This window comes from Scyliorhinus canicula, chromosome 18, assembly GCF_902713615.1.
Source record: "Scyliorhinus canicula chromosome 18, sScyCan1.1, whole genome shotgun sequence".
Lineage (NCBI taxonomy): Eukaryota > Metazoa > Chordata > Chondrichthyes > Carcharhiniformes > Scyliorhinidae > Scyliorhinus > Scyliorhinus canicula.
Window position 1 is genome coordinate 113,082,698 of NC_052163.1, and position 25,828 is coordinate 113,108,525.

At 50.4% G+C, this 25,828-nt stretch overlaps 1 protein-coding gene across 2 annotated transcripts in view; it reads right to left on the reverse strand.

The window, feature by feature from the left end:
• Positions 1-3,622: 3,622 nt before the first annotated feature.
• The window catches only part of LOC119953110 (colorectal mutant cancer protein-like), a 57,780-nt gene continuing 35,574 nt past the window's right edge, over positions 3,623-25,828 (reverse strand). For both annotated transcript variants that reach the window (XM_038776962.1, XM_038776960.1), the window contains exons 8-15: positions 24,957-25,097; positions 19,487-19,593; positions 17,700-17,856; positions 15,768-16,074; positions 9,720-9,899; positions 8,957-9,033; positions 6,366-6,488; positions 3,623-4,927 (exon numbers count right to left, since the gene is read on the reverse strand). In XM_038776962.1, coding sequence (XP_038632890.1) covers positions 4,753-4,927; positions 6,366-6,488; positions 8,957-9,033; positions 9,720-9,899; positions 15,768-16,074; positions 17,700-17,856; positions 19,487-19,593; positions 24,957-25,097 — 1,267 coding nt within the window. In that variant the 3' untranslated portion in view covers positions 3,623-4,752. The remainder of the gene's footprint in view (positions 4,928-6,365; positions 6,489-8,956; positions 9,034-9,719; positions 9,900-15,767; positions 16,075-17,699; positions 17,857-19,486; positions 19,594-24,956; positions 25,098-25,828) is intronic.

Consider the following 25,828-nt stretch of genomic DNA (forward strand, 5'->3'; position numbering starts at 1 on the left):
TGACAGCGGCACTGGCCTCGCCCTGGCTGGAAATGGAGAGGACAATGGAGGAAGACATGAGCAAGGGTGACGCACAAGAGGGCTCCAGGCCTCCCAGCAGCAATGACGCCAAGAGACACAAGGAGATGGAAAATGTAGCCCTTCAAACAAGCCTCAACCTGGGCCACAGGAAGGCTGGGGACGAAGAGCAGAGGCCAACCGAAGGAGAGCCAGAGGAGAGCAGACATGGGCCAGAGGGGGAACTGGAGCTCACTCAAACAGACCACCTCAACAAACGCCTGCTCACCTCCTTCCTGGAGAAGATCAACCAGCCCAACTTCAACTTCCCCAATCTGCAGCAGCTCAGTAATCAGCCCGAGGACTCCAACAAGATGCAGGAGGATTGGTGAGCATCAAGAGGGAGATCTGGACATCTGGCTCCCAAATTAAGCTCTTGTGGGTCATTTAAAAAATCTTTATTCCGGGGGGGGGGGGGGGGGCTCCTGATGTTCCTTTGGACTGAGCAAGACAACAACTGCTGCCCATGTCCGAAGTGAACTGCTTAAACTTATCAACTGTTGTGTACAGATGCTCAAGAATCCCACAGCAAAGTGACTAGAGCCAACGGATAACTTTCACCACAGTTCACAGATGGGTATCAGAAGACTTATGGGATTCCTTTTCATCTTGAATGTCTTGCCCCTCGATCTGTTTCCATCCACTTTATAGTTTGGGTCACTGGATCCAATTGTTGAATGCTGTTCCAAGGGGTAGTTTTAAAGTTTTGCCTGTGTTTTTTTAAATATGATTTTAATATTGTATTTTCATAAGCAAAGCTCCTGAAAGTTTGATCATTTTTGCGGAAAGTCACAATAATAAATGTTTTATCTAGTATTTGAAGCTCTCCATTTTATCAAATGAATTATTAGTTTGATCTCATGAACACTTTGTTTTTAAGGTGTTTTGAGAGAGTACGTGGGGGTAAAATGTTTCCGAGGTGTCTGCTGTGGCTCAGTTGATGGTGTACTCATCTTTTGAGTCAGAAGGTTGTGGATTCAAGACCCATTCGAGGCCTTGAACACACAACTCCAGACTGACACTAGTGCAGTACAAGTCCCTAGTATGTTTCGGATGAGATGTTAAATCAAGATCCTGGATGTAACTTATTTTGAAGAAGAACAGGAGAGGTATCTGAGGGCCAGTATCTACCCCTCAATCAAGACCTTAAACAGGTGATTGGTCATTATCACACTATGGTTTGTGGGAGCTTGCTGTGCACAGTTGTACATCACTTCAATGTTCTTGTGATGGTGTTTGAGGAATATATGTTGGTCTGAGGACACCCTGCTCTGCTCTGCCCTGATCTTTAAAATCGTGCAATGCAACTTTTTGCATCCACCCCAGTAGGCAGACTAGGCCTTTGCTAAACATCTCGTTGGAAAGACAGCATCTCTGACAGTGCAGCACTCCCTCAGCACAGTGTCAACCTAGCATTTTAGTTTTGGAAGATTTTGTTTCCCTTATTATTAAATTAAACCTTGGGTTATAAAATTTTTATAATTACAAAAATATAAAAATGGTCCTGGGAGTGAGGATTTAACTGGAACATGTGCCATGGGCTCACGGTTTAGATCGCGAGGTGGTTCTTGATGGAATGTGTGAGTAGGCGGCATGGCAGCACAGTGGTTCGATTCGCGGCTTGCGTCACTGTCTGCGGAGTCTGCATGTTCTCACGTGTCTGCATGAGGTGCTCAGGTTTCCTCCCACAAGTCCTGAAAGATGGCTTGTTAGGTGAATTGGACATTTTAAATTCTCCCCTCCGTGTACCCGAATAGGCGCCGTAGTGTGGCGACACGGGGCTTTTCACTTAACTTCATTGCAGTGTTAACGTAAGTCTACTTGTGACAATAATAAAGATTATTGTTATTATTGGAGAGGAAGCTGCAGCTGAAATCCCTAGAGAGCCCCTCTCCCTCCAAATCACTCAATTATTCTGACCATGAGACAGCTCGCCTAATCCAACACTCAACGCCCCTACAGCACGGCTGCTACCTCACTGGCGCCCAGACCATCTTTCTTTATCAACTTACTCCAATTAACCTAGCGGTAGCTTCGATGTAGAGAGGAGTACGCATCTTTGGATAATTTTCCTTCGAGCAGAGGAGAGATGTTCTAAGTCATCAGGAGAATAAATAAGGAGTAGGTGTTTCCAGTGGCAGCGGGCTCCGGAGCCTGTGGGGAGATGGTATAGCGGTAGTATGATCCAGAGAATGCTGGAATGACACCACAGATCTGGCAGCATCTGTGTAGAGTTTCTCTCTTCCCAGATCCTGCCAGACCTGCTGGGTTTATGATTCCAGCATTCTCTGTTCTAGAACATAGAACAGTACAGCACAGAACAGGCCCTTCGGCCCTCGATGTTGTGCCGAACAATGATCACGTTACCCAAACCCACGCATCCACCCTATACCCGTAACCCAACAACCCTCCCCCCCCCCTAACCTTACTATTAGGACACTACGGGCAATTTAGCATGGCCAATCCACCTAACCCGCACATCTTTGGACTGTGGGAGGAAACCGGAGCACCCGGAGGAAACCCACGCGCACACGGGGAGGACGTACAGACTCCGCACAGACAGTGACCCAGCCGGGAATCGAACCTGGGACCCTGGAGCTGTGAAGCATTTATGCTAACCACCATGCTACCCTGCTGCCCTACCACCCTGCTGCCCTACCACCATGCTACCCTGCTGCCCGAAGGACAGATTTCATTTCAGATTTCCAGCATCCACAGTATTTTGTTTTTGTTTCATTGATCTGGGGACTGGTGGAATTTAAATTCAATTAATAAAATCTGGCACTGAAAGCTAATCTCAGTAATGGTCATCAAAGGGCAGCCACGGCGGCCGAGGTCCCAGGTTCGATCCTGGCTCTGGGTCACTGTCCGTGTGGAGTTTGCACATTGTCCCCGTGTCTGCGTGGGTTTCACCCCCACAACCGAAAGATGTGCAGGGTAGGTGGACTGGCCACGCTAAATTGCCCTTAATTCGAAACAATGTATTGGGTACATCCGGTTCACGAATGTCCTTTTAGGGAAGCAAATCTGCCGTTTTTGCATGGTCTGGCCACCTGTGACATGCAGACCCACGGCAACTGCCCTCTTAAAATGGCGTGGCAAATCACTCGTTTATATTTATTTTTTTAATGAATTTAGAGTAGCCAATTATTATTTTTTTCTAATTAAGGGGCAATCCACCTAACCTGCACATCTTTGGGCTGTGGGGGAGAAACCCACGCAGGCAGGGGGAGAATGTGCAAACTGCACACAGATTGGCCCGGGGCCGGGATCGAACCCGGGTCCTCGGTGCCGTTGGCAGCAGCGCTAACCACTGCGCCACCGTGTCGTCCCCCCCAAATCACTTGTTTCGAGGGCAATTAGGAATGGCATCAAATGCTGGCCTCGCCCAGTGACGCCCACATCTCATGAAGGAAAAAAACAGAGAGGGACACAGATTTAAGATTCATTTCCAAAAGCACCAGAGGGAGGAGGGAATGCGGGTGGGAGGAAAAATGTATCAACCCAGCAGGTTGTGATGTGGAATGTCTGAAAGAGAAGCCGATTCAATAATAACTTCTGAGGATCAATGCTGAAAAAGGGAACATTTATTGGGAGAGTGTGACTAATTCAATAGTTTTTTCCAGAGTTAACACAGACACGATAAGCCGAATGTCGGCCTTCAATTCGATTGTGTAAATACAAAAGAAAATAGAGAAAAGAACTTTGGAGGGAATCCATTATTTTAAAAAATAAATTTAGAGTACCCAATTCATTTTTCTATTCCAATTAAGGGGCAATTTAGCGTGGCCAATCCACCGACCCTGCACATCTTTGGGTTGTGGGGGCGAAACCCACGCAAACACGGGGAGAATGTGCAAACTCCACACTGACAGTGACCCAGAGCCAGGATCAAACCTGGGACCTCGGCGCCGTGAGGCAGCAGGGCTAACCCACTCCGCTGCCGTGCTGCCCTGGGAATCTATTATTTGTTTGTGCACATTCTCCCTCACTGTCCACTGAATCCTCTAACATCACTTTCGTTGTGTACCTGAATTTGGGGTTTTATTTTGCACTTGGATTTACAATGGAAATTTGCACACTCCCAAAAGTTTAAGGATTAACTTTCCTGATAAATTGCGAGCATTTAAATTCTTCCACAGGTTGTGGGATTTGATGCGATGAGATGCCCCCTCTGAAAAGTTACCCAACCACATCATAAACCCCTTGTAATATTTATATAATTTACCTGAATTATACGAAGCCTTAAAAGAGTATCTCATGCCTATGGCGACTGAAGAAGTTCGGTAAAACAGTCGTAGTATAAAATCACTTTCGTGCAAGACTGAAATAGACCGAATAGAGATCTCATTGGAAAGTGAGAACTGGGAAACCGATTTACCCTAGATTCACAATGAGCTTTGGGAAAAGCACTGAATGAAAAGAGACCATTCAGGCCATTAAATCCAATCCTTACCAAGTTAGGATATGCTCTGCCCTGCTGTCATGGATTCTGCTCTGCCATGGATTCCACCCAACCATGTGATCTCCTCCCACAGCCCACGTACACTCTTTTCCCCTAGCGTGGAATCTACCCATCCATTTCACCCCCTCGTGGGTAAGTTCTGTATAAATGCTCTCTCGACGCCAAAGATTTTCATAAACGTTTGTGGAAATGCAGAAGGCCGGGGGATTGTCCTGATTCTGAGATCTCTGTTACAATGGTGTGCCGTTGGCATTGTCCAGCTCCTCTTGAAGCCTCCTCGCTCTCCCCTCCAGAGATTGTATCTGCGCAGCGTGTCGCTCCGACATGGTGCTGACCTGCGACTCTAGTTTGCTCAGCTGGTTCTCGTACTTCCTCTTTGTGTTTCTGTACGCAGTTGACAAGTTGCTGTCCCAAGGAAATGAGAGTTTTAATCAAAGCAATTATTCAATCTGATCATTCAATTCAGAAACTACACAAAATGGTAGGTGGACAGGTACAAAATTATCTTAAAGGCGATCGTTCCATTAGCTTTTATCTGAAGGGGATTGGAATATAACGGGATGATATCATTGTCTAGAGGAACTGTGTTCCGTTCTGGGCAATGCACCTCACAAAGGAGATATTTGCCTTGGCAGGGGGTACAGTACAGATTCACAGTGATACCAGAGCCAAAAGGGTTTAATTATGAGGCCAGGTTCAATAACCTTGTATCCCCTCGGGTTTAGAGGATGAAGGGGCGACCTATCAGAGTTGTTTAGGATGATTATAGTATTTGATAGGGTCAAGAGAAACTATTTCCTCGGGGGAGGGGGGGATCTAACAATGATCTAATTGGTGGGACAGGATAGAGGGGATGAATGTGGCTTCCTCCTGTTCCTGTGTAGATTCAGATCCAGATTACTGGACATAAGAAGGATTGAGAAGATTGGGAAAGGGAATGAAAGATCAAAGGAAGTGAAGTCTGGTTGAACCCCTGCCCCTTGGTCCTCATCAGCTGTTGAGCTTGTTGAACGTGGCAGGAATATAACCACTATCTCCACGCTCAGACCTGCAGACGTTGTGCGGTTCGACCACGGCTAGAACATGATGCGCATGGTTCTGGTGTACATAAAAGATAAGCAGCCGGGGGGGGGGGGGGGGGGGGGGGGGGGGGGGGAAGAGAGACAGCTAAGCCTGAGGAAAGAAAGGCAAACCACAGGGTGGGGGGGGGTGGAGAGGGAAGAGGTAGGGAACAAGAGGAGAACCAGGGAGGTGGGGGGAGGCAGGGTAATGAGAGCCAGAAGGAAGGCACGGGATACAAAAAGAGCATGGCATCTCCAGCAGGGAACGAGGAGAATAGAGACAGAAGACGGGAGGAACGTCAGAAGCGGAGGCGAGCGCAAGACGGCAGCGAGATCCGTCCGGGAGAAGCAAGTGACAACAACACGAAACACAGCCGAGTATCGCCCACTGTAATGCTCTCTCCGGCACACGGACGTATATATGTATATTTGCCTCCCCAATCTCCCCACCCCCTGGCAAACAGCCGCCTACTTACGTGTTGTAAATAATTTTGCCAGGTGTACAGAGTTGCTGCTGTTGAGCTGGTGCACAATACCCCACCAGTTATTCTATTTTGTTTTTTATTGTATTTTTTTTTACTATGTACTATTTTCTTTTCTTTGGTATGTTTGGATGTGCCCTTCTCTTCTATATATGTGTGTGTGTGTGTATACATATATATTTCTTATCCTGTGTACATAACGGTAAATATACCTTGTTCAAAAACCCAATAAAAAAACATTTATTAAAAAAAAGATAAGCAGCCCCCTTTTTCGCCCATTCACCCTGTTTCCCCAGATACCTGTATGTTTTCTTCAGCTCACTGGTTAGTTCCTCGGACTGATCCTTCTCAATATTATTGTTTCTTATCAGTTTTTCCAGTGATGTCACCAGCTCCTCGATATGTTCTCTCAGCTGTTTCTCTCTGTGAAACAATTCACATCAGTTTTACGCATGAAACTTTCACAAACATCATGTTAAACACAACAACTGTACTCAGTGAGTGGGTACCCAAGAGGGGGCCTGTATCTCAATACTGTCCCCATCAAACACTCCCAGGACAGGTACAGCACGGGGTTAGATACAGAGTAAACTCCCTCTGCACTGTCCCCATCAAACACTCCCAGGACAGGCGCAGCATAGGGTTAGATACAGAGTAAAGCTCCCTCTACGCTGTCCCCAACAAACACTCCCAGGACATGTACAGCACAGGGTTAGATACAGAGTAAACTCCCTCTACACTGTCCCCAACAAACACTCCCAGGGCAGGTACAGCTCAGGGTTAGATACAGAGTAAAGCTCCCTCTACACTGTCCACATCAAACACTCCCAGGACTGGTACAGCACGGGGTTAGATACAGAGTAAAGCTCCCTCTACACTGTCCCCCATCAAACACTCCCAGGACAGATACAGCATGGGGTTAGATACAGAGTAAAGCTCCCTCTACACTGTCCCCATCAAACACTCCCAGGGCAGGTACAGCACGGGGTTAGATACAGAGTAAAGCTCCCTCTACACTGTCCCCAACAAACACTCCCAGGACAGGTACAGCACAGGGCTAGATACAGAGCAAAACTCCCTCTACACTGTCTCCATCAAACACTCCAAGGACAGGTACAATTTTTATTCAAAGAGCTATGGGTCTTTATAACACTCCCAGTTCAGAGGATCATCACTACTTTGTATCAGCTTTTTCTTTTTGTTTTATATTGCTCCTCAGCCCTTGGTGAGCAATGACTTCAGCCTTCGCAGTATTTGGTCGTGGAATATTTCTGCTCCGATACTGGATGTCAGACAGGCATTGTGATACATAAGAGGCAATGAAGGGGTGAAGAAAGTGACCTCCTCCTGTTGTTAGGGAACATATTCAGAATGGATCAGATTCAGGAGAGATGATGGAGAAGGTAGGGTTAAGCATCCTGAATAAATTGATGGTAGTTCAGCTGGGAGCTACATATAATGTCACCCAGGGGCAGACTGTGGGGGGAGGGTTAAGCGCAACAAGATGACTTACTGCCTCACTAATAATGGTCACCTTACTCTGTACTTCCTTTACACCGCTGGAGATGGCAGGATAACCCTCAAGGGAATGCAAATAACATTTAAAATTGAGAGATGTTAATAGCCCGGCTGGTCATTCAAATATCCCCTGCACACAATGATGATCACTCTCTCCTCTCTCCTGCCATTTAGCCCCCTTGGGGAGGACACAAAAGACTCAAAAAGCAAAAGCCAGGGCCGAATTGGGAATAATTATTTGTGAAAATTCTCTCTTGGCCCTCTCGGGCAATGGAAACCTGTACATGAGATCACGTGGAGCAAATGTTATCGACCTTCTCTGTGGGGTAATCTCTGCTCCAAGTCAGAAACAGTCTTGCTCCCTATGGAAGGTACAGAGTCAGCAACCAGCAAGGCAATCGGTAAGTAAAAGTCACTCCAACACAAGTGCCAGGTGATGACCATTTCCAACAAGGGAGAGTCTAACCACCTCCTCTTGATTTTCAATGGCATTACAATAATTGAATCTCCTGCCATTATCATCTTGGGGGTCACCATTGACCAGAAACTGAACTGGACTAACAATATAAATACTCTAGTTACAAGAGCAGGTCAAGAAACTGGGTGTTCTGCAGAGAGTAACTCACCTCCTGACTCCCCAAATCTTGTTCACCATCTACAAGTCAGGAATGTGATGGAATACACTTGTCTGGGTGAGTTTTTAAAAAGTATTCATTTAAGGAATGTGGACGCCGCTGGCCAGGCCAGCATTTATGGCTCATCCTTCATTGCTCCGAGAAGGTGGCCTTCTTGAACCGCTACAGTCAGTCCATAGTAAGTCCACCCAAAATGCTATTGGGAGCTCTAGCATTTTGACCCAGCGGCAGTGAAGGAACGGCGATATATTTCCAAGTTGGGATGGTGTGTGGCTTTGAAGGAAACCTGCAGGTGATGATGTTCCCAGGTATCTTGTTCTTCCCGATGATAGCGGAAAGCTTGAAAGGAGCTGTCGAAGGAGTCTTGGTGAGTCCCTGCAACGCGTCTTGTCGATGTGTACACACGGCTGCCACTGTGCATCGATATTGGAGGGAGTGGATGTTTGTGGACTGGGTACCAATTATGCGGGCTGCTTTGTCCTGGATGGTGTCAAGCTTCAAAAGTGTTGTTGGAGCTGTATTTAGGGGAGACGGTGGCATAGTGGTCATGACAGTGGACAAATAATCCACAGGGCCAGTCTCGTGCTCTGGAGACTTGAGAACTACCTCCAGTCTGTTCTGACTCTCAGAGTTTAAACTCCCTCTCTATCAAACTGGGATAATCAATAGGTACACTGTCCATCTCTGTAGTGATTTAATTTGCGGGTCACCTCAATGTCTAGTGTATTCTGTGCTTACCGTGTGGAGGCTGCAGTGAGTTCAGACACTCGCTGGTCACCGCAGATTGCAAGAGCTTCTGATGCTGGTGGAGTTTCCTGAAAATGGAGCAGAGTCAATCAGACCTTGACGAGAAACTCAGCTAAGAGTATACAATTCTGACTGCTCCGTTTTAATTTTGTTGTTTTCACTTTCTTCCTGCCCCTGATATACGATCTCTGACTCGGACCCACTGGGGGGATCCAGCAGTCACCTACGGCAGTGTCGTCACGTGGACAGGTTTCGTTTGCCAGACCAAAGTGAATGTCGGCAGGATGTCTTACCGAGCATCCTGTCAAAGCCACAGACCGAAACGCTCACACTTGCTGGCAGATAGTGGTCAGGAGCAGGAATGCCGCTGCAGCATTAATCGGAATGCTGGACGCCAACTGGTATCTCTGTCCATAGAATTTGCAGTGCAGAAGGAGGCCATTCGGCCCATCGAGTCTGCACAGGCCCTTGGAAAGAGCGCCCTACTTGAGACCACACCTCCGCCCCTTACCCGTAACCCAGCAACCGCACCCAACCCCTTTGGACACTAAGGGGCAATTTATCACGGCCAATCCACCTAACCTGCACATCTTTGGACTGTGGGAGGAAACCGGAGCACCCGGAGGAAACCCACGCACACACGGGGAGAACATGCAGACTCCGCACCCAAGCCGGGAATCGAACCTGGAACCCTGGAGTTGTGCAGCTACAGTGCTAACCACTGTGCTACCGTGCTGCCCGTCTATGGACATACCTCCTTAACGCAGTCCGCGATGGGCTTCCCTTGCAGACACTCCTCACGCTCTGCTTGCCAATGTGCGAGGAGGAGGATTGCGGCCCCCTCTTGAGATTCCTGGGAGCGCAGACTCTGTTCCAGGTCCCTCCTCTCCTTCTTCACCCAGCTCAGTTGACCTTTCAGCCACGACATCTCATCCTGATAATTCATCAAGGAGGAGCAGGTCACAGAGACTATCGATATATACTTAGACATGTGACAACAAGTAACTAGGACAATGAAGTTCAAAGGTCACTCAGACTCGACAATGATCATTGTAAGAAGGGCATTGACCCCCTTTAATGTTTGCCTTAATTTCCACCCCCTCAAACCGCACTACGATCCCCCCGACTGTTCCCCCAATCACCTTGCACTACTTCAGCCATGTGTCACCTTGGCTCAGTTGGTTTCACTCTTGCTTCTGGGCCAGAAGGTCACGGGGCTTTAGCGAGTTAAGCCCCCAATCTAGGCTGCATGATGAGTGCCAGTGCTGACAGGAGTGCTACACTATCGCTATCTTCTGGATGAAATATTCAACTGAGGCCCTGTGTTCCGTCTCAAATAGGCATTTAAGACAGCATGGCACTGTTGGACAAGAATAGGGGGCTTCCCCCTTTTGTCCTAGTGCTAATATTTAACACCCCCCCCCCCCCCAAACTGTATGTTGCTACATTGAAGTATGTTTGGAATAAAATATTTTTTTAAAAAGTCATAAAGGGGTTTTGATAAGTAAATAAGGAGAAAGGAGAGAGTTGGTAAACCAGAGGGAGACAGATTAAAATAATTCCCAGAGTATGATGTGAAGAGAAAGCTTTTACACCAAGTTGTAGTGAGTTGCTAAGACTGGACTGTGCTGCCTGATAGCGCAGCGGAAGCAGATTCAGTAATAACTTTCATAATGCTGGAAAACCACAGCAGCTCTTCCCCGGAGCTGAAGCAGAGTCACGCTGAAATCTGGTTTCTCTCTCCCTCAGACACTGCTGGACCTGCTGGGGTTTTTCCAGCACTTTCTGTTTTTATTTCAGATTTCCAGCATCTGCAGCATTTTGCTTTTTCTTTGAAAAGTGAATTGAATTGCAGCAAGCTGCAGAGCTGCTGGGAACAGGGTGGGGTAGTGGGAGCTGGCATCGGCACGATGAGCCGAATGGCCTCCTTTTCTGCTGTATCGGAACAGGAGGAGGCCATTCAGCCCCTTCATCCTGTACTGCCATTAATTTAGATCATGGCTGATCTGAATCTAAGCTCCTTCCACTCAGCTTGGTTCCGTAACTCTTACCCGATAAAAACCCTATCAATACTGATAAAGTATTGATTTATCATAGTTTTAGGTGCTAATTGATTGGATGATGTAGTAGAGAGGTAAAAAATATTAAAAGTCTCTTGACTGTGGGAATCCAGACATTGTTTCAGTCACTGTTTCACACAATGGCAGATGGTATGCTTGTTGGAGGGGAGGCTGTGTGTATAGTGCTGTTACTGGGGGGGGGGGGGGGGGGGGGGAGCAATAGGGAGATCCTTTGCGGTGGGACAATAGGGAGATCGGGGACGGAGGCTGCTGGAGGGGCGGGCCTGCGGATGCACGGGCTGGAGACTGGCCCAAGAAAGGTGATGGCTGATTGGGGGAGGGGGGGGGGTGCGAGAAGCCCCCCAACCAGGCTGATCACATGGAATGTAAGAGGGCTAAATGGGCCGGTTAAGAGGGCACGCGTGTTCGCGCATTTGAGGGGACTGAAGGCGGACGTGGCAACGTTGCAGGAGACTCACCTTGGAGTAACTGACCAGGTCAGACTAAGGAAGGGATGGGTCGGACAGGTTTTCCACTCGGGGCTGGACTCTGAGACTAGAGGGGTCGCGATCCTGATTAATAAGCGAGTGTCTTTCGAAGCTAGAATTGTGGGGGGTCGGTACATTATGGTCAGTGGAAAGCTGGAGGGGATGCCGGTGGTACTCGTGAATGTGCAGGCCCCGAATTGGGATAATGTGGAGTTCATAAGGAGAATGTTGGGGAAGATCCCGGACCTGGATTCGTATCAGCTGGTTTATGGGGGGGGACTTCAACACAGTTATCGACCCTGGGCTAGACTGATCTAGCTCAATGACAGGCAGGGTGCCAGCAATGGCAAAGGAGCTAAAGAGGTTTATGGAGCAGATGTGGGGGATGGACCCATGGAGATTTGGGCGGCCGAGAGTGAAGTTTTCCTTCTACTCGCACATGCATAAAGTGTACTCCCGGATTGACTTTTTTATCCTGAACAGGGCTTTACTGACGTGGGTAGTGGACACTGAGTATTCAGCGATCACGATTTCGGATCATTCCCCGCACTGGGTTCACCTACAGGTGAGCAAGGAGGGTCGCCAGCACCCGCACTGGAGGCTGGACGAGGGGAGCTGATCTCGATACGGGCCCACAGGGAGAAGGCAGACAGAGCAGAGATGGACCGACTGATAAAGGAAATTCTACAGGTCGACAGGAGGTATGAGGAGATACCAGAGACAGGGCTTCTCAGGGAACGACGGAGGCTACAGGTGGAGTTTCGCTTGTTAACTAGAGGGAAGGCGATGGAGCAGCTGAGGAAGGCAAGGGGGGTGATCTATGAATATGGGGGGAAGGCCAGTAGAATGCTTGCGCAGCAGATTTGAAAGCGGGAGGCAGCCAAGGAGATTGGGAAAGTAAGGGACAGAGATGGGAACCTGGTCGGAGATTCAGCTGGGGTCAATAAGGCATTCCAGGAATTCTACAGCAGGCTGTATGAGTTGGAACCCCCAGCTGGGTCGGAGGGGATGAGGCAATTCTTCGGGGGGCTGATGTTCCCGAAGGTTGATGAAGACTTGGTAGAAGGGTTGGGGGCCCCGATCGGGTTGGAAGAGATAGCAGATGGGTCAAGCCCCAAGACCGATGGGTACCCCGTGGAGTTTTACAAAAATTTCTCTGGGATACTGGGATCACTGCTGATGAGGACATTTAATAAGGCAAGGGAGAGAGGGGGGGGGGGGGGGGGGGTTTCCCCCGATGATGTCACAGGCCACTATCTCATTGATCCTGTAGTAGGATAAGGACCTGGAGTAATGCAGGTCCTGCAGACCGATCTCCCTACTAAATGTAGATGCCAAATTGTTGGCTAAGATCTTGTCCTCAAGGATTGAGGACTGCGTCCTGGATGTTATTGGGGAGGACCAGGCGGGATTTGTTAAGGGGAGGCAGTTGGCAGCCAACAGAAGAAGACTGTTGAATGTTATCATGATGCCCACAGAGGGTAGGGACGTAGAGGTAGTGGTCGCAATGGACTCAGAGAAGGCATTTGACCGGGTGGAATGGGATTATCTGTGGGAGGTACTGGGGTGGTTTGGATTTGGGCGGGGCTTCATTGACTGGGTCAGGCTGCTGTATCAATCAGGCCCCCCGTGGCAAGTGTTCGGACGAACAGGCTGACATCGGGCTATTTTAGGCTGCACCGGGGGACGAGGCAGGGATGCCCCCTCTCCCTGCTGTTGTTCGCACTGGCCATAGAACCGCTGGCAATTGCGCTGAGAGCCTCAAAGGGCTGGAAGGGACTGGTCCGGGGGGAGACCACAGAGTCTCTCTACACGCGGATGATCTACTCATGTGTGTCAGACCCATTGGAAGGGGTGCAAGTAATTCTGGGGGATTTTGGCCGTTTTTCTGGTTATAAATTGAACATCGGGAAAAGCGAGATGTTCGTGATCCAGGCAAGGGGGCAGGAGAGGCGATTGAGGGAGCTGCCGTTTAGAGTGGTAGGGGGATGCTTTCGGTACCTAGGCATCCAGGTGGCGCGGGAATGGGAACGGCTGCACAAGCTTAATCTGGCCTGACTAGTAGACCAAATGAAAGAGGATTTTCGGAGGTGGAATGTGCTCCCGCTGTCAGTGGCTGGGAGGGTGCAGACAGTGAAAATGACGGTTCTCCCGAGATTCCTGTTTGTGGTTCAGTGTCTCCCCATCATTATTCCTCAATCCTTTTTTAAACGGGTCAACAAGGTGATGTCGGGCTTTGTATGGGCGGGTAAGACCCCGCGAGTTAAAAAGGGGATGTTGGAGCGCAGCCGGAGGGAGGGTGGGCTGGCATTCCCAAATTTTAGTAATATTACTGGGCGGCGAATATAGCCATGATTAGGAAGTGCATGGTTGGGGGGGGGGGGGTGGGGTCAGTGTGCGAACGAGTAGAGGCAGCGTCTTGTAAGGGCACTAGTTTGGGGGCATTGGTAACGGCACCCCTGCCGTTCCCGCCGGCACACTACTCCACCAGCCCCGTGGTGGCCGCGGCCCTGAGAGTCTGGGTGCAATGGAGGAGACACGTGAGAACAGAGGGAGCATCAGTCTGGTCTCCAATTTGCAATAATCACCGGTTTCCCCCGGGGAGGTAAGATGGAGGGTTCTGGAGGTGGCAGAGAGCAGGGATCGAGAGGATGGGTGATATGTTTATAGAAGGGAGCTTTCCCAGCTTGAGGAAACTGGAGGTGAAGTTTGAACTGATGGGAGGGAATGACTTTAGGTACCTGCAGGCGCGGGACTTCCTACGCAGTCAGGTCTCAACCTTCCCGCTCCTACCACCAAGGGGGATTCAGGATAGGATAGTTTCCAGAGTGTAGGTGGGAGAAGGGAGGGTTTCGGACATTTATAAGGTGCTTATGGGGTCAGAGGAAACACAGACCAAGGAGCTAAACACAAATGGGAAGAGGAGTTAGGATGTGAATTAGAGGATGGTCTCTGAGCGGATGCATTGAGCAGAGTCAACGCATCTACAACATGTGCCAGGTTCAGCCTGATACAACTTAAGGTTGTTCACCGGGCTCACATGACAGTGGATGAGCAGATTCTTTGAAGTGGAAGACAGGTGCGCAAGGTGTTCGTGAGGACAATGAACCATGTTCACATGTTTTGGACATGCCTGAAGCTTAGGGGATTCTGGCAAGAGTCTGCGGATGTCGTGTCCAAAGCGTTGAAAACAAGAGTGGCGCCGAGTCCAAGGTGCCGATTTTCAGGGTGTCAGAAGATCTGGGATTCCAGGAGGAGAAAGAGGCAGACGTTCTGGCCTTTGCTTCCGTGGTAGCCCAGAGACGGATATTATTAGCTTGGAAGGGCTCAAAGCCCCCGAAGTTGGAGATCTGCCTATCGGACATGGCTAGCTTTCTCTGTCCGGAGAAAATCAAGTTCGCCTGGAGAGGGTCAATGTTAGGGTTCGCCCGGAGGTGGCAACCGTTTGTCGACTTCTTTAGGGAAAATTAACAGTCAGCAGAAGTGGGGGGGGGGGGGGGGGGGGGGTTTAGTTTAGTGTAGAGTAAGTGGTTAGAAAAGGTGGGACCTCTGAGAGAGGAAGACGGCTTTTGCACTATGTTTATAATTGTATGTACACTGCTTCTTCTGTTACTGTTATAAAACCATAAATACCTCAATAAAATGTTTATTAAAAAATGTTTCACACAATGAATTCCAGTGTATTCAGCAATAAAAATGTGTCAACTAATCAGTTACAGCAAGGTCTCTGTACCGGGCTGCGGGGTGAGAAACATATCCAGTAATTTTCCTAAGACTGTGCACGCAGATGCTGAGCTAGTCTTGATAGACACCAGTCAATCTTAAGTAATGTCCAAATGCTTGATTAATAAATCACCCTCTAAGTAACAGACATCCATTTGAACAAACCAGGAGGTCTCGGCTGAGAATTAGAAACCAATGAGAGTAAACGAGGGATTAAACCTGAGACAAGAATTCCCTTAAAAGTAGGACCTCGTGGTCGAGGTCTTGTTCCTGAATTCCTGCATTCTTGAATCATCTATCTGTTTTTTGTGTTCAAAGTGATTTCATTATGTTTTTTGCCATGAGTTCGACCCTTTTATGTATTGTTTGATATTTCATTTCTGAAGTTTTGATTCAGTTCTTAACCAAGTGCAATCAAGTGACTAATTAGCAATAAAATAGTATTTTGATACCTCCAATTAACCGGACTATTGATTCTTATTAGAAGGTAAAATAAGATCCCCAACAAATACCCTCACCAGGGGCACTTACACGGACAGTCACAAGTTCTTGCAGAACTTCCTTCTTCGTCTTCTTACGTTGTTGAACCGCCTTTGGTGACGGCGTGCTGATGCCAGGCACCACCAGACCCCGTGCGGCCGCTCCAATCTCGCTGCTTCGTGACCTCGCCTCACCATCCCAGGGTTTCGGGAGGTAGTGCTTCAGGTGGGGAGGTGTGTCTCCCAGTTCCAGGACGGTCAGCATTACCGCAGCAGAGCTGACTTGGAGACCTGTGATGTCTCTTCTCAGACGAGTTGCAGCGTCATCAACGTCCGGCTCCCCTGCGATACTGAAAGTCCTGCAAGTTAGAACGTAAGAATTAAATCTGGAGTAGGCCATTCAGCCCTTCAATCTTTTTTTTGTTCATTTACAGGATGTGGGTGTGGCTAAACTAGGCCAGCATGTGTTGCCCATCCCTAGTTGCCCCTGAGAAGGTGGTGGGGTGAGCTGTCGCTTTTAACCGCTGCAGTCCATGGGGTGTGTTGTGTAGGTGCACCCACAGTGCAGTTAGGGAGGGAGTTCCAGGATTTGGGCCCAGCGACAATGAAGGAACCACAATATATTTCCAAGTCAGGATGGTGAGTGACAAAGGGTGTAATAATTCCAGCAGGTGCAGAGTGTAAGGCCAAACTGGTTTATTTGAAATGAAAATAAAGCCGCTATCGTGACACACAGCAACCGTCCCAGCCCAGGATTACCCAGAACTGCCGGCCCGGGTCTGGGAGCCATATTTAAACATCCCGCCAATGAACCCCAGCTGGAGAGGCCTCTGCTCGCTCACCATGGGAACTCATATTCTGCAAAGTCCACAGGGAGATCAATCAGTGATCACCCGGGTCCCCGTGTGGGTTAGCACAGAGAGGAACCTGCAGGTGGTGGGGTTCCCAGGTATGTGCCACCCTTGTCCTTCTTGACGGTAATGGTCGTGGATTTGGGGCCTTGGTGAGTTACTGCAGTTGCACCTTGAAGATGGTACACACAGCTGCCACTGTTCCATGGTGGTGATGGGATTGAATGTGGAAGGAGTATCAATCGTGGGGCTTCTTTGTCCTGGGTGGTATCGAGTTTGTTAAGTGTTGTTGGGACTATGCTCACCCATGCAAGTGGAGAGTATTCCATCACACTCCTGACTGGTGTCTTGTGTGTGTATATATATATATATGTGTTTCAATGAGATCACTTCTCATTCTTCTAAACTCCGGGGATATCGGTCTACTCTACCCAATCTCCTTCCTTACCTAAACAACCATACATCACTCTTTTTTAAAATAAATTTAGAGGACCCCAATTCATTTTTTCTAATTAAGGGGCAATATAGCGTGGCCAATCCGCCTACCCTGCACATCTTTGGGTTGTGGGGTGAAACCCACGCAAACACGGGGAGAATGTGTAAACTCCACACGGACAGTGACCCAGAGCCGGGATCGAACCTGGGACCTAGGCGCCGTGAGGCAGCAGGGCTAACCCACTGTGCCACCGTGCTGCCCACCATACTTCACTCTTAAGGGATTTAATTATGAGACAGATTGTACAGACTAGGTTTGCCCCAACCCCTTTGAGTTGATAAGATTACAGGGTGATCTAATCGATGACTATTCTGTAACATCCTTCCCTGCAATCGCCAAAGTTGCTGCCCTCCAAATCCGGCCTGTCACGCATCCTCAATTTTAATCTCTACACCATTGGTGGCTATGCCTTCAGCTGCCTCAGTGCTTGGCTCGAGATTTTCCTTCTTAATCCTCTCCATATATCGCTGCTCCTTTAAGATGCTCCTTAAAACCGATCCTCTTTGGCCAAATTTTTGGCCAATTGTGCTGACATCTCCACGTTTGGCTCCTGTGAAGCACCTCGGGATGTTTTACTGTGTTCAAGGCAATAAGAAAATGTAAATTGTTGTTGGAGACACACAGTATTGAATCTCACCTGCACTGCGTGTGTTCTGGCAGGGCCTGATGTTGAGGATCAGCAACCATTGAATGAATAACATGAACGTTCTCCGCTGGTGTTCCAGCATCAGCTGCTGGCACTCCTTCTGTACCCTGACTGCCAAACCTACCAACTTTGTCCATGCTCCAATGTGCTGAAGAGAAAGTGGAGAAAGACAATTAGTCGTGACAAGAATCCCATCCACACCCCAGAAACAACAATTTATGTTTATCTCAGAGAGAGAGAGAGAGAGAGAGAGAAAACTCGGCGAGAGGTTTCTAGACCCATTGTGTCAATGCCAATTCTTCAAAATAACTAATAAAACATCCAAGGGTATTTCAGAGGAGCAGTATCAAACAAAATCTGAATTCCACTGCTCTTCAACATTGCCTTGGAATATTTGACGTCCCTCAGATTAACATCTCAGTCAAAAGATAACCCCTCTGACAGCGCAGCACTGTCTCAGTACTGATCCTCTGACAGAGAAGCACTCCCTCAGTACTGGCCCTCAGTACTGACCCTCTGACAGTGTAGCACTCCCTCAGTACTGATCCTCTGACAGCGCAGCACTGTCTCAGTGTTTGGGGAGGGGTTCATCAAATGGGTGAGGTTGCTCTACGAGGCCCCGATGGCGAGTGTAGTTACCAATGGAAGGAGATCAGTAGTGACCCTCTGACAGTGCAGCACTCCCTCAGTACTGACCCTCTGACAGTGTAGCACTGTCTCAGAACTGACCATCTGACAGTGCAGCACTCCCTCAGTACTGACCCTCTGACAGTGCAGCGCTCCCTCAGCACTGACCCTCCGACAGTGCAGCATCCCCTCAGTACTGACCCTCTGACAGTGGAGCACTCCCTCAGTACTGACCCTGTGACAGTGCGGCACTCCCTCAGTACTGACCCTCTGACAGTGTAGCACTCCCTCAGTAGTGACCCTCTGACAGTGCCATACTCCCTCAGTACTGACCCTCTGACAGTGCAGCACTGCCTCAGTACTGACTGTCCACAGTGCCGCACTCCCTCAGTACTGACCCTCTGACAGCGCAGCACTGTCTCAGTACTGATCCTCTGACAGCGCAGCACTCCCTCAGTACTGACCCTCTGACAGTGCAGCTCTTCCTCAGTACTGACCCTCTGAGAATGCAGCACTCCCTCAGTACTGACCCTCTCACAGTGCAGCACTCCCTCAGTACTATCCTCTGACAGCGCAGCACTCCCTCAGTACTGACCCTCTGACAGTGCAGCTCTTCCTCAGCACTGACCCTCTGAGAGTGCAGCACCCCCTCAGTACTGACCCTCTGACAGTGCAGCACTCCCTCAGTACTGACCCTCTGACAGTGCAGCACTCCCTCAGTACTGACCCTCTGACAGTGCAGCGCTCCCTCAGCACTGACCCTCCGACAGTGCAGCATCCCCTCAGTACTGACCCTCTGACAGTGGAGCACTCCCTCAGTACTGACCCTGTGACAGTGCGGCACTCCCTCAGTACTGACCCTCACACACACACACGCTGACGCACTGTGGCAGGATGGATCAGGATCTGAGGAAGAGGATGCACAGGTTCACAGCCCTGTGAGGGGGGGGGATTGTCCTGTACCCACAGAAGGGAAGGAGACCCTTCCCTCTCCCAGCTGCCCCTGTCGCCCTCTGCTGCTTCACCTGGACCCACAACCTCCTCCCAGTCTTCCAGCGAGTGGGATATATGTGCAGAAATTGCAGACAATGTTAACAGTGTTTCTCCGGTTTAGACCACAATTCTCAGATGTGTTTCTTTGCTTTGCTTACCCAGCTCCCCCGAGTCCCAGCTTCCTGCCTCTAACTGTCCCCGCATGGAGCTCACTTTAGTTTCAACCTCAGCCAGCAGTAATTCATAGGCATCAACGCACTCCTCACTACAGGAAACAGATTCAAATAGTCATTTCGACAAGAATAACATTGAAAAAACGTTATGGTAAATACGGGCAGCCCAGTAGCACAGTGGTTAGCACAGTTGCTTCACAGCTCCCGGTCCTGTATTCAATTCCCGGCTTGTGTCACTGTGTGTGCGGAGTCTGCACATCCTCCCCGTGTATGCGTGGGTTTCCTCCGGCTGCTCCGGTTTCCTCCCACAGTCCAAAGACGTGCAGGTCAGGTGGAGTGGCCAGGCTAAATTGCCCTTAGTGTCCAAAAATGTTAGGTGGGATTACTGGGTTACGGGGATAGGGTGGAGGCGTGGCCTTAAGTAAGGTGCTCTTTTCAAGGGCCGGTGCAGACTCGATGGCCCGAGTGGCCTCCTTCTGCACTGTAAATTCTATGATTCTATCAGACCATGGAGCGCAGTTTTGGTCTCCACAGTTCTGGGGCGAAATTCTCCCCTACCCGGAGGGGCGGGGGGTCCCGGCGTAGCGGAGTGACGCCAACTACTACGGCGTTGGGCCTCCCCAAAGGTGCGGAATTCTCCGCACCTTTAGGGGCTGGGCCCGAGCCGGAGTGGCTCCCGCTACGCCGACTGGCGCCAAAACTGGTGGCAACGGCCTTTGGCCTTCGCCGGTCCGCGCATGTGCCCGTGCGTCAGCTGGCTGCTGACGTCACCACCTGCGCATGCGCGGTGGAGGGGGTCTCTTCCGCCTCCGCCATGGGGGAGGCTGTGGCAGCGGCGGTAGAAAAAGAGTGCCACCAAGGCACTGGCCCGTCTGCCGATCGGTGGGTCCCGATCGCGGGCCAGGCCACCCCGGGGGCCCGCTCGCGCCGCCAATCCCGCCGGCACAGAGGTGGTTTAAACCATGTCGGCGGAATTGGCCTGTCAGTGGCGGGACTTCGGCCCATTGTGGGCCGGAGAATTGCTGCGGGGGGCACGCCAATCGGTGCGGGGGCACACCGATCGGCGCGGGGGGCACGCTGACCGGCGAGGCGTGATTCCCGCTCCCACCGATTCCTGGGTGGCGGAGAATTCCAGCCAGTGCGGGGGCGGGATTTACGCCTGCCCCGGGCGTTTCCCCGATCCTGCGGAGGGTCAGAGAATTCCGCCCAATGGGCGGGATTCTCCCCTACCCGGCAGGGCGGGGGGTCCCGGCGTAGCGGAGTGGCGCTAACCACTCCGGTGTCAGGCCTCCCCAAAGGTGCGGAATTCTCCGCACCTTTAGGGGCCAAGCCCTCACATTGAGGGGCTAGGCCCGCGCCAGAGCGGTTGGCACCACACCGACTGCCGCCCAAACCGGCTCCAGCGGCCTTTGACGCCCGGCGCCGGGCCTGCCGAAAGGCCTTCGCCGCTGACGTCACCACCGGCGCATGAGCGGTGGGGGGGTCTCTTCCGCCTCCGCCATGGTGGAGGCCGTGGTGGCGGCAGAGGAGAAACAGTGTCCCCACAGCACTGGCACGCACAGTGTCCCCACAGCAGTGGGCCCCGATCGCGGGCCTGGCCACCGTGGGGGCACCCCCTGGGGTCCGATCGCCCCGCGCCCCCCCCAGGACCCTGGGGGGCCCGCTCTCGCCACCGATCCCGCCGCCACCAGAGGTGGTTCAAACCACGGCGGCGGGTGAGGCCTCCCAGCGGCGGGTCTTCGGCCCATTGCGGGTCGGAGAATCGCCGCAGGGGCTCGCTGATCGGCGGGGCGTGTTTCCCGCCCCCGCCAATGCCCGTGTGGCGGAAAATTTCTGCCACGACGGAGGCGGGATTTTCAGCAGCCCCGGGCGATTCTCCGCAGGGTTGGAGAATTTCGCCCCTGGTCTCTATATTAGAAAAACAAACATTTTTAAAATTATAAATTTAGAGTTTTTCTAATTACGGGGCAATTTAACATGGCCAATACATCTACCCTGCACATCTTTGGGTTGTGAGGGCGAAACCCACGCAAACATGGGGAGAATATGCAAACTCCACAGTGACCCAGAGCCGGGATTGAACCTGGGACCTCGGCGCCGTGAGGCCACAGTGCTAACCCACTGCGCCAGCATGCTGCCCAGAAATACGAATATAAGGGCACGTGTGAATGTGCAAAAAGATTTACAAGGACAATATTAAAATTGCGAGGTTATAACATCAGGATTGACTGAACAGGCAGGGGCACTGTTCTCTGGAAAAGAGAAGGCTCAGGAATGATCTGCTGGTGCTCAGAGCAGGTTCGATGGGCCGAACGGCCTTCTTCTGCTCCTCTGTCTTATGGCCTTAAAATCGGGTAAATGTAAAGAAATGTAAAGAAAATGTTTCTACTTGTGCAGGAGTCAGAACGAGCGTCCTAAATATTGGATAGTCACTAATAGAGTTCCACAAAAGTGGGAAACTCCCTCCCACGGCGATTGGTTGAGGAGAATGGTAAAGGGGGTACAGGCTAAACACACGAGGGAGAAAGGAATCAAAGGAAATGCTGATCGGGTGAGATGATAAGGGTATCGGCAGAGGCTCTGATGGAACACAAACACCCAATGTTGGCTGGACTGGGCTGTAGCTCCTTTGAAAACCTGGCACTATGACTCCACACTGCGCAGCCCGGGTTGAATAAATTGATCTGAGAGTGAGGGGTGCAAGTCTCAGATTCTCTGGGTCACCATCACTCTACTGAGTGATTGAGGGACAAGAGCCACGGACTGAGGACCACCGGGGCAGCACGGCAGCACAGTGGTTAGCACTCTTGCTTCACAGGGCCCCCCAGGTTCGATTCCCGGCTTGTGTCACTGTGCGGAGTGTGCACGTTCTCCCTGTGTCTGCGTGGGTTTCCTCCGGGTGCTCCGGTTTCCTTCCACAAGTCCTGAAAGATGTGCTAGGTGAATTGGACATTCTGAATTCTCCCTCTGTGTACCCGAGCAGACGCCGGAATGCGGCAACTAGGGGATTTTCCCAGTAACTTCATTGCAGTGTTAATGTAAGCCTACTTGTGACACGAATAAAGATTATAATTATTATTAAATAGTCACCATCTAAAGTGACACCGCACGTGTGAGCACCTGGGTGAGGAGTCAGACAGAGGTCAGCAACCCAGGAAAATTCAGCGAGAGTCAATGCCATTGAGTGAAAGAGATAATTTGGCCCATCATGCTTGTACCAGCTCTTCAACAAGCTGATCTAATTAGTCCCACTTGCATGCTCCTCCCCATTGTCCTGGAAATGTTTTGTCTTCAAACGTTTATCCTAATCTTTGGTCAAAGTGATGATTGAATCTACTTTACCGTCCTCGAACTAGATTTAAAGGTTCTGCAGTTCACACCACTGCCTGAATAAAGAGAGAAGTTGTATTTCTGGAGCGCCTTTCCCCAATTTAGGAGAAAGTGTTTAACAACTAATTAAGTACTTTTTTGAGGTGTCGTCATTCTTCTATTACAGGAAACTCAACAGCCAATTTTAACACAGCCAGGATCTCGTATTGCGGGAGACTAACAACTGGAGAGTCGGCTTTTCAGTGATGTTGATTGAGGGGAAACATTTGCCAGAACCCTGGGGAAAAGTCCTCAGCTCTTCATTGAAACAGGGACTGTGGGTCCATATAAATCCAACAGAGCAGACAGACGGGGGGGGGGGGATCAGAGTTATCATCTCAACTGTAAGTGAATACCTCCAATAGTACTGCATTCCCTCAGTGCTGACCCTGTGACAGTGCAGCACTCCCTCAGTACTGACCCTGTGACAGTGCAGCACTCCCTCAGTACTGACCCTGTGACAGTGCAGCACTCCCTCAGTACTGACCCTCTGACAGTGCAGCACTCCCTCAGTGCTGACCCTCCGACAGTGCAGCACTCCCTCAGTACTGACCCTCTGACAGTGCAGCACTTCCTCAGTACTGACCCTCTGACAGTGAAGCACTCTCTTCGTACTGACCCTCTGACAGTGCAGCTCTCCCTCACTACTGACCCTCTATAGTGCTGCACCTCCTCATACTGACTCTCTGACATTGCAACTCCCTCAGTACTGACCCTCCGACATTGCAACACTCTCAGTACTGACCCTTTGACAGTGCAGCATTCCCTCAGTCCTGACCCTGTGACAGTGCAGCACTCCCTCAGTCCTGACCCTCTGACAGTGCAGCATTCCCTCAGTACTGACCCTCCGACATTGCAGCAGTCCCTCAGTACTGACCCTCTGACAGCGCAGCACTCCCTCAGTACTGACCCTCTGACAGTGCAGCACTCCCTCAGTACTGACCCTCTGACAGTGCAGCACTCCCTCAGTACTGACCCTCTGACAGTGCAGCACTCCCTCAGTACTGACCCTCTGACAGTGCAGCACTGTCCCAGTACTGACCCTCTGACAGTGCAGCACTGTCCCAGTACTGACCCTCTGACAGTGCAGCACTCCCTCAGTGCAGACCCTCTGACAGTGCAGCACTCCTTCAGTACTGACCCTCTGTCAGTGCAGCACTCCCTCAGTACTGACCCTCTGACAGTGCAGCACTCCCTCAGTACTGACCCTCTGACAGTGAAGCACTCTCTTCGTACTGACCCTCTGACAGAGCAGCTCTCCCTCACTACTGACCCTCTATAGTGCTGCACCTCCTCATACTGACTCTCTGACATTGGAACACTCTCTCAGTACTGACCCTCTGACATTGCAACACTCTCAGTACTGACCCTCTGACAGTGCAGCATTCCCTCAGTACTGACCCTCTGACAGTGCAGCACTCCCTCAGTACTGACCCTTCGATATTGCAGCACTCCCTCAGTACTGACCCTTTGACAGCGCAGCACTCCCTCAGTATTGACCCTTTGACAGCGCAGCACTCCCTCAGTACTGACCCTCTGACAGTGCAGCACTCCTTCAGTACTGACCCTCAGACAGTGCAGCACTCCCTCAGTACTGACCCTCTGACAGTGCGGCACTCCCTCAGTACTGACCCTCTGACAGTGCGGCACTCCCTAAGTACTGACCCTCTGACAGTGCAGCAGTCCCTCAGTACTGACCCTCTGACAATGCGGCACTCCCTCAGCACTGACCCTCTGACAGTGCGGCACTCCCTAAGTACTGACCCTCTGACAGTGCAGCAGTCCCTCAGTACTGACCCTCTGACAATGCGGCACTCCCTCAGCACTGACCCTCTGACAGTGCAGCACTCCCTCAGTACTGACCCTATGACAGTGCAGCACTCCCTCAGTACTGACCCTCTGACAGTGCAGCACTCCCTCAGTACTGACCCTCTGACAGTGCAGACATGGAAGGTATCAGTCACATTCTGTGCTCATGTTTCTGGACTGAGACATAAACTCATATCCTTCTAACTTGGAGACTGACAAGTTGAGATGAATGAGTCGCTGGTCAGGATGAGTTGGGGATGCAGGAGGTCAGCCTTACCTGTACTGTAGGGCGAGTCGCAGTGCGGTGCTGTTGGACTCATGTTTCCCCAGTAGCATGGTCAGTCTCTCGCAGTCGCCCTTGCATTCCTGCAGGACCGCTGACAGCTGCTCATTGTGGCCTTTCCACTGGTCAATGCAGCTGCGGCAAAAGCAAATGTGACAGCAACAAAACACCGATTAAACCTTGCTAACTTCCAAAGCCCCGGTTTGGACACATCTCAGCCATTCCGTCATCATAGTTCTGTAATGGACCTAACAGCACAAAGGGAGCATGTTCACCAGAGACTGCGTGCATTAAAATTGCGGAAAAAATAATTGGGTATTCCAAATTTATTAAAAATAAATAAATAAATAAAAAGAGCCCATTTTAAAAGGCCTATTTGAGTTAAAGAGTGAGTTTATTAGCTACTAAGCACATGGAAAATAATAAAACAAACGCACATACATTCACACTGATTACAAATTAGAAGTGAGTGCAGAAATACGAAAAAAAGATATACAAATCAGTTTTTGACTTGCCCGTGAGGAATAGATGGTGAAACGGTTGTGGCCGTTTAATATTCATGATTCCAATAGCACTAACTTCAGCAGTTGAATAGCTGGTTTAGGGCGGCACGGTAGCACATTGGTTAGCACTGCTGCCTCACAGCACCAGAGACCCAGGTTAAATTCCGGCCTTGGGTGACTCTGTGGAGTTTGTACGTTCTCCCCGTGTCTGCCTGGGTTTCCTCCGGGTGTTCCGGTTTCCTCCCACAGTCCAAAGATATATGGGTTCGGTGGATTGGCTGTGATAAAAATGCCCTAGTTCCCAGGGATGTGCGGTTCGGTTATGGGGTTGAGGCTGCATGCTTGGATGAGTGGGCTTGGGTG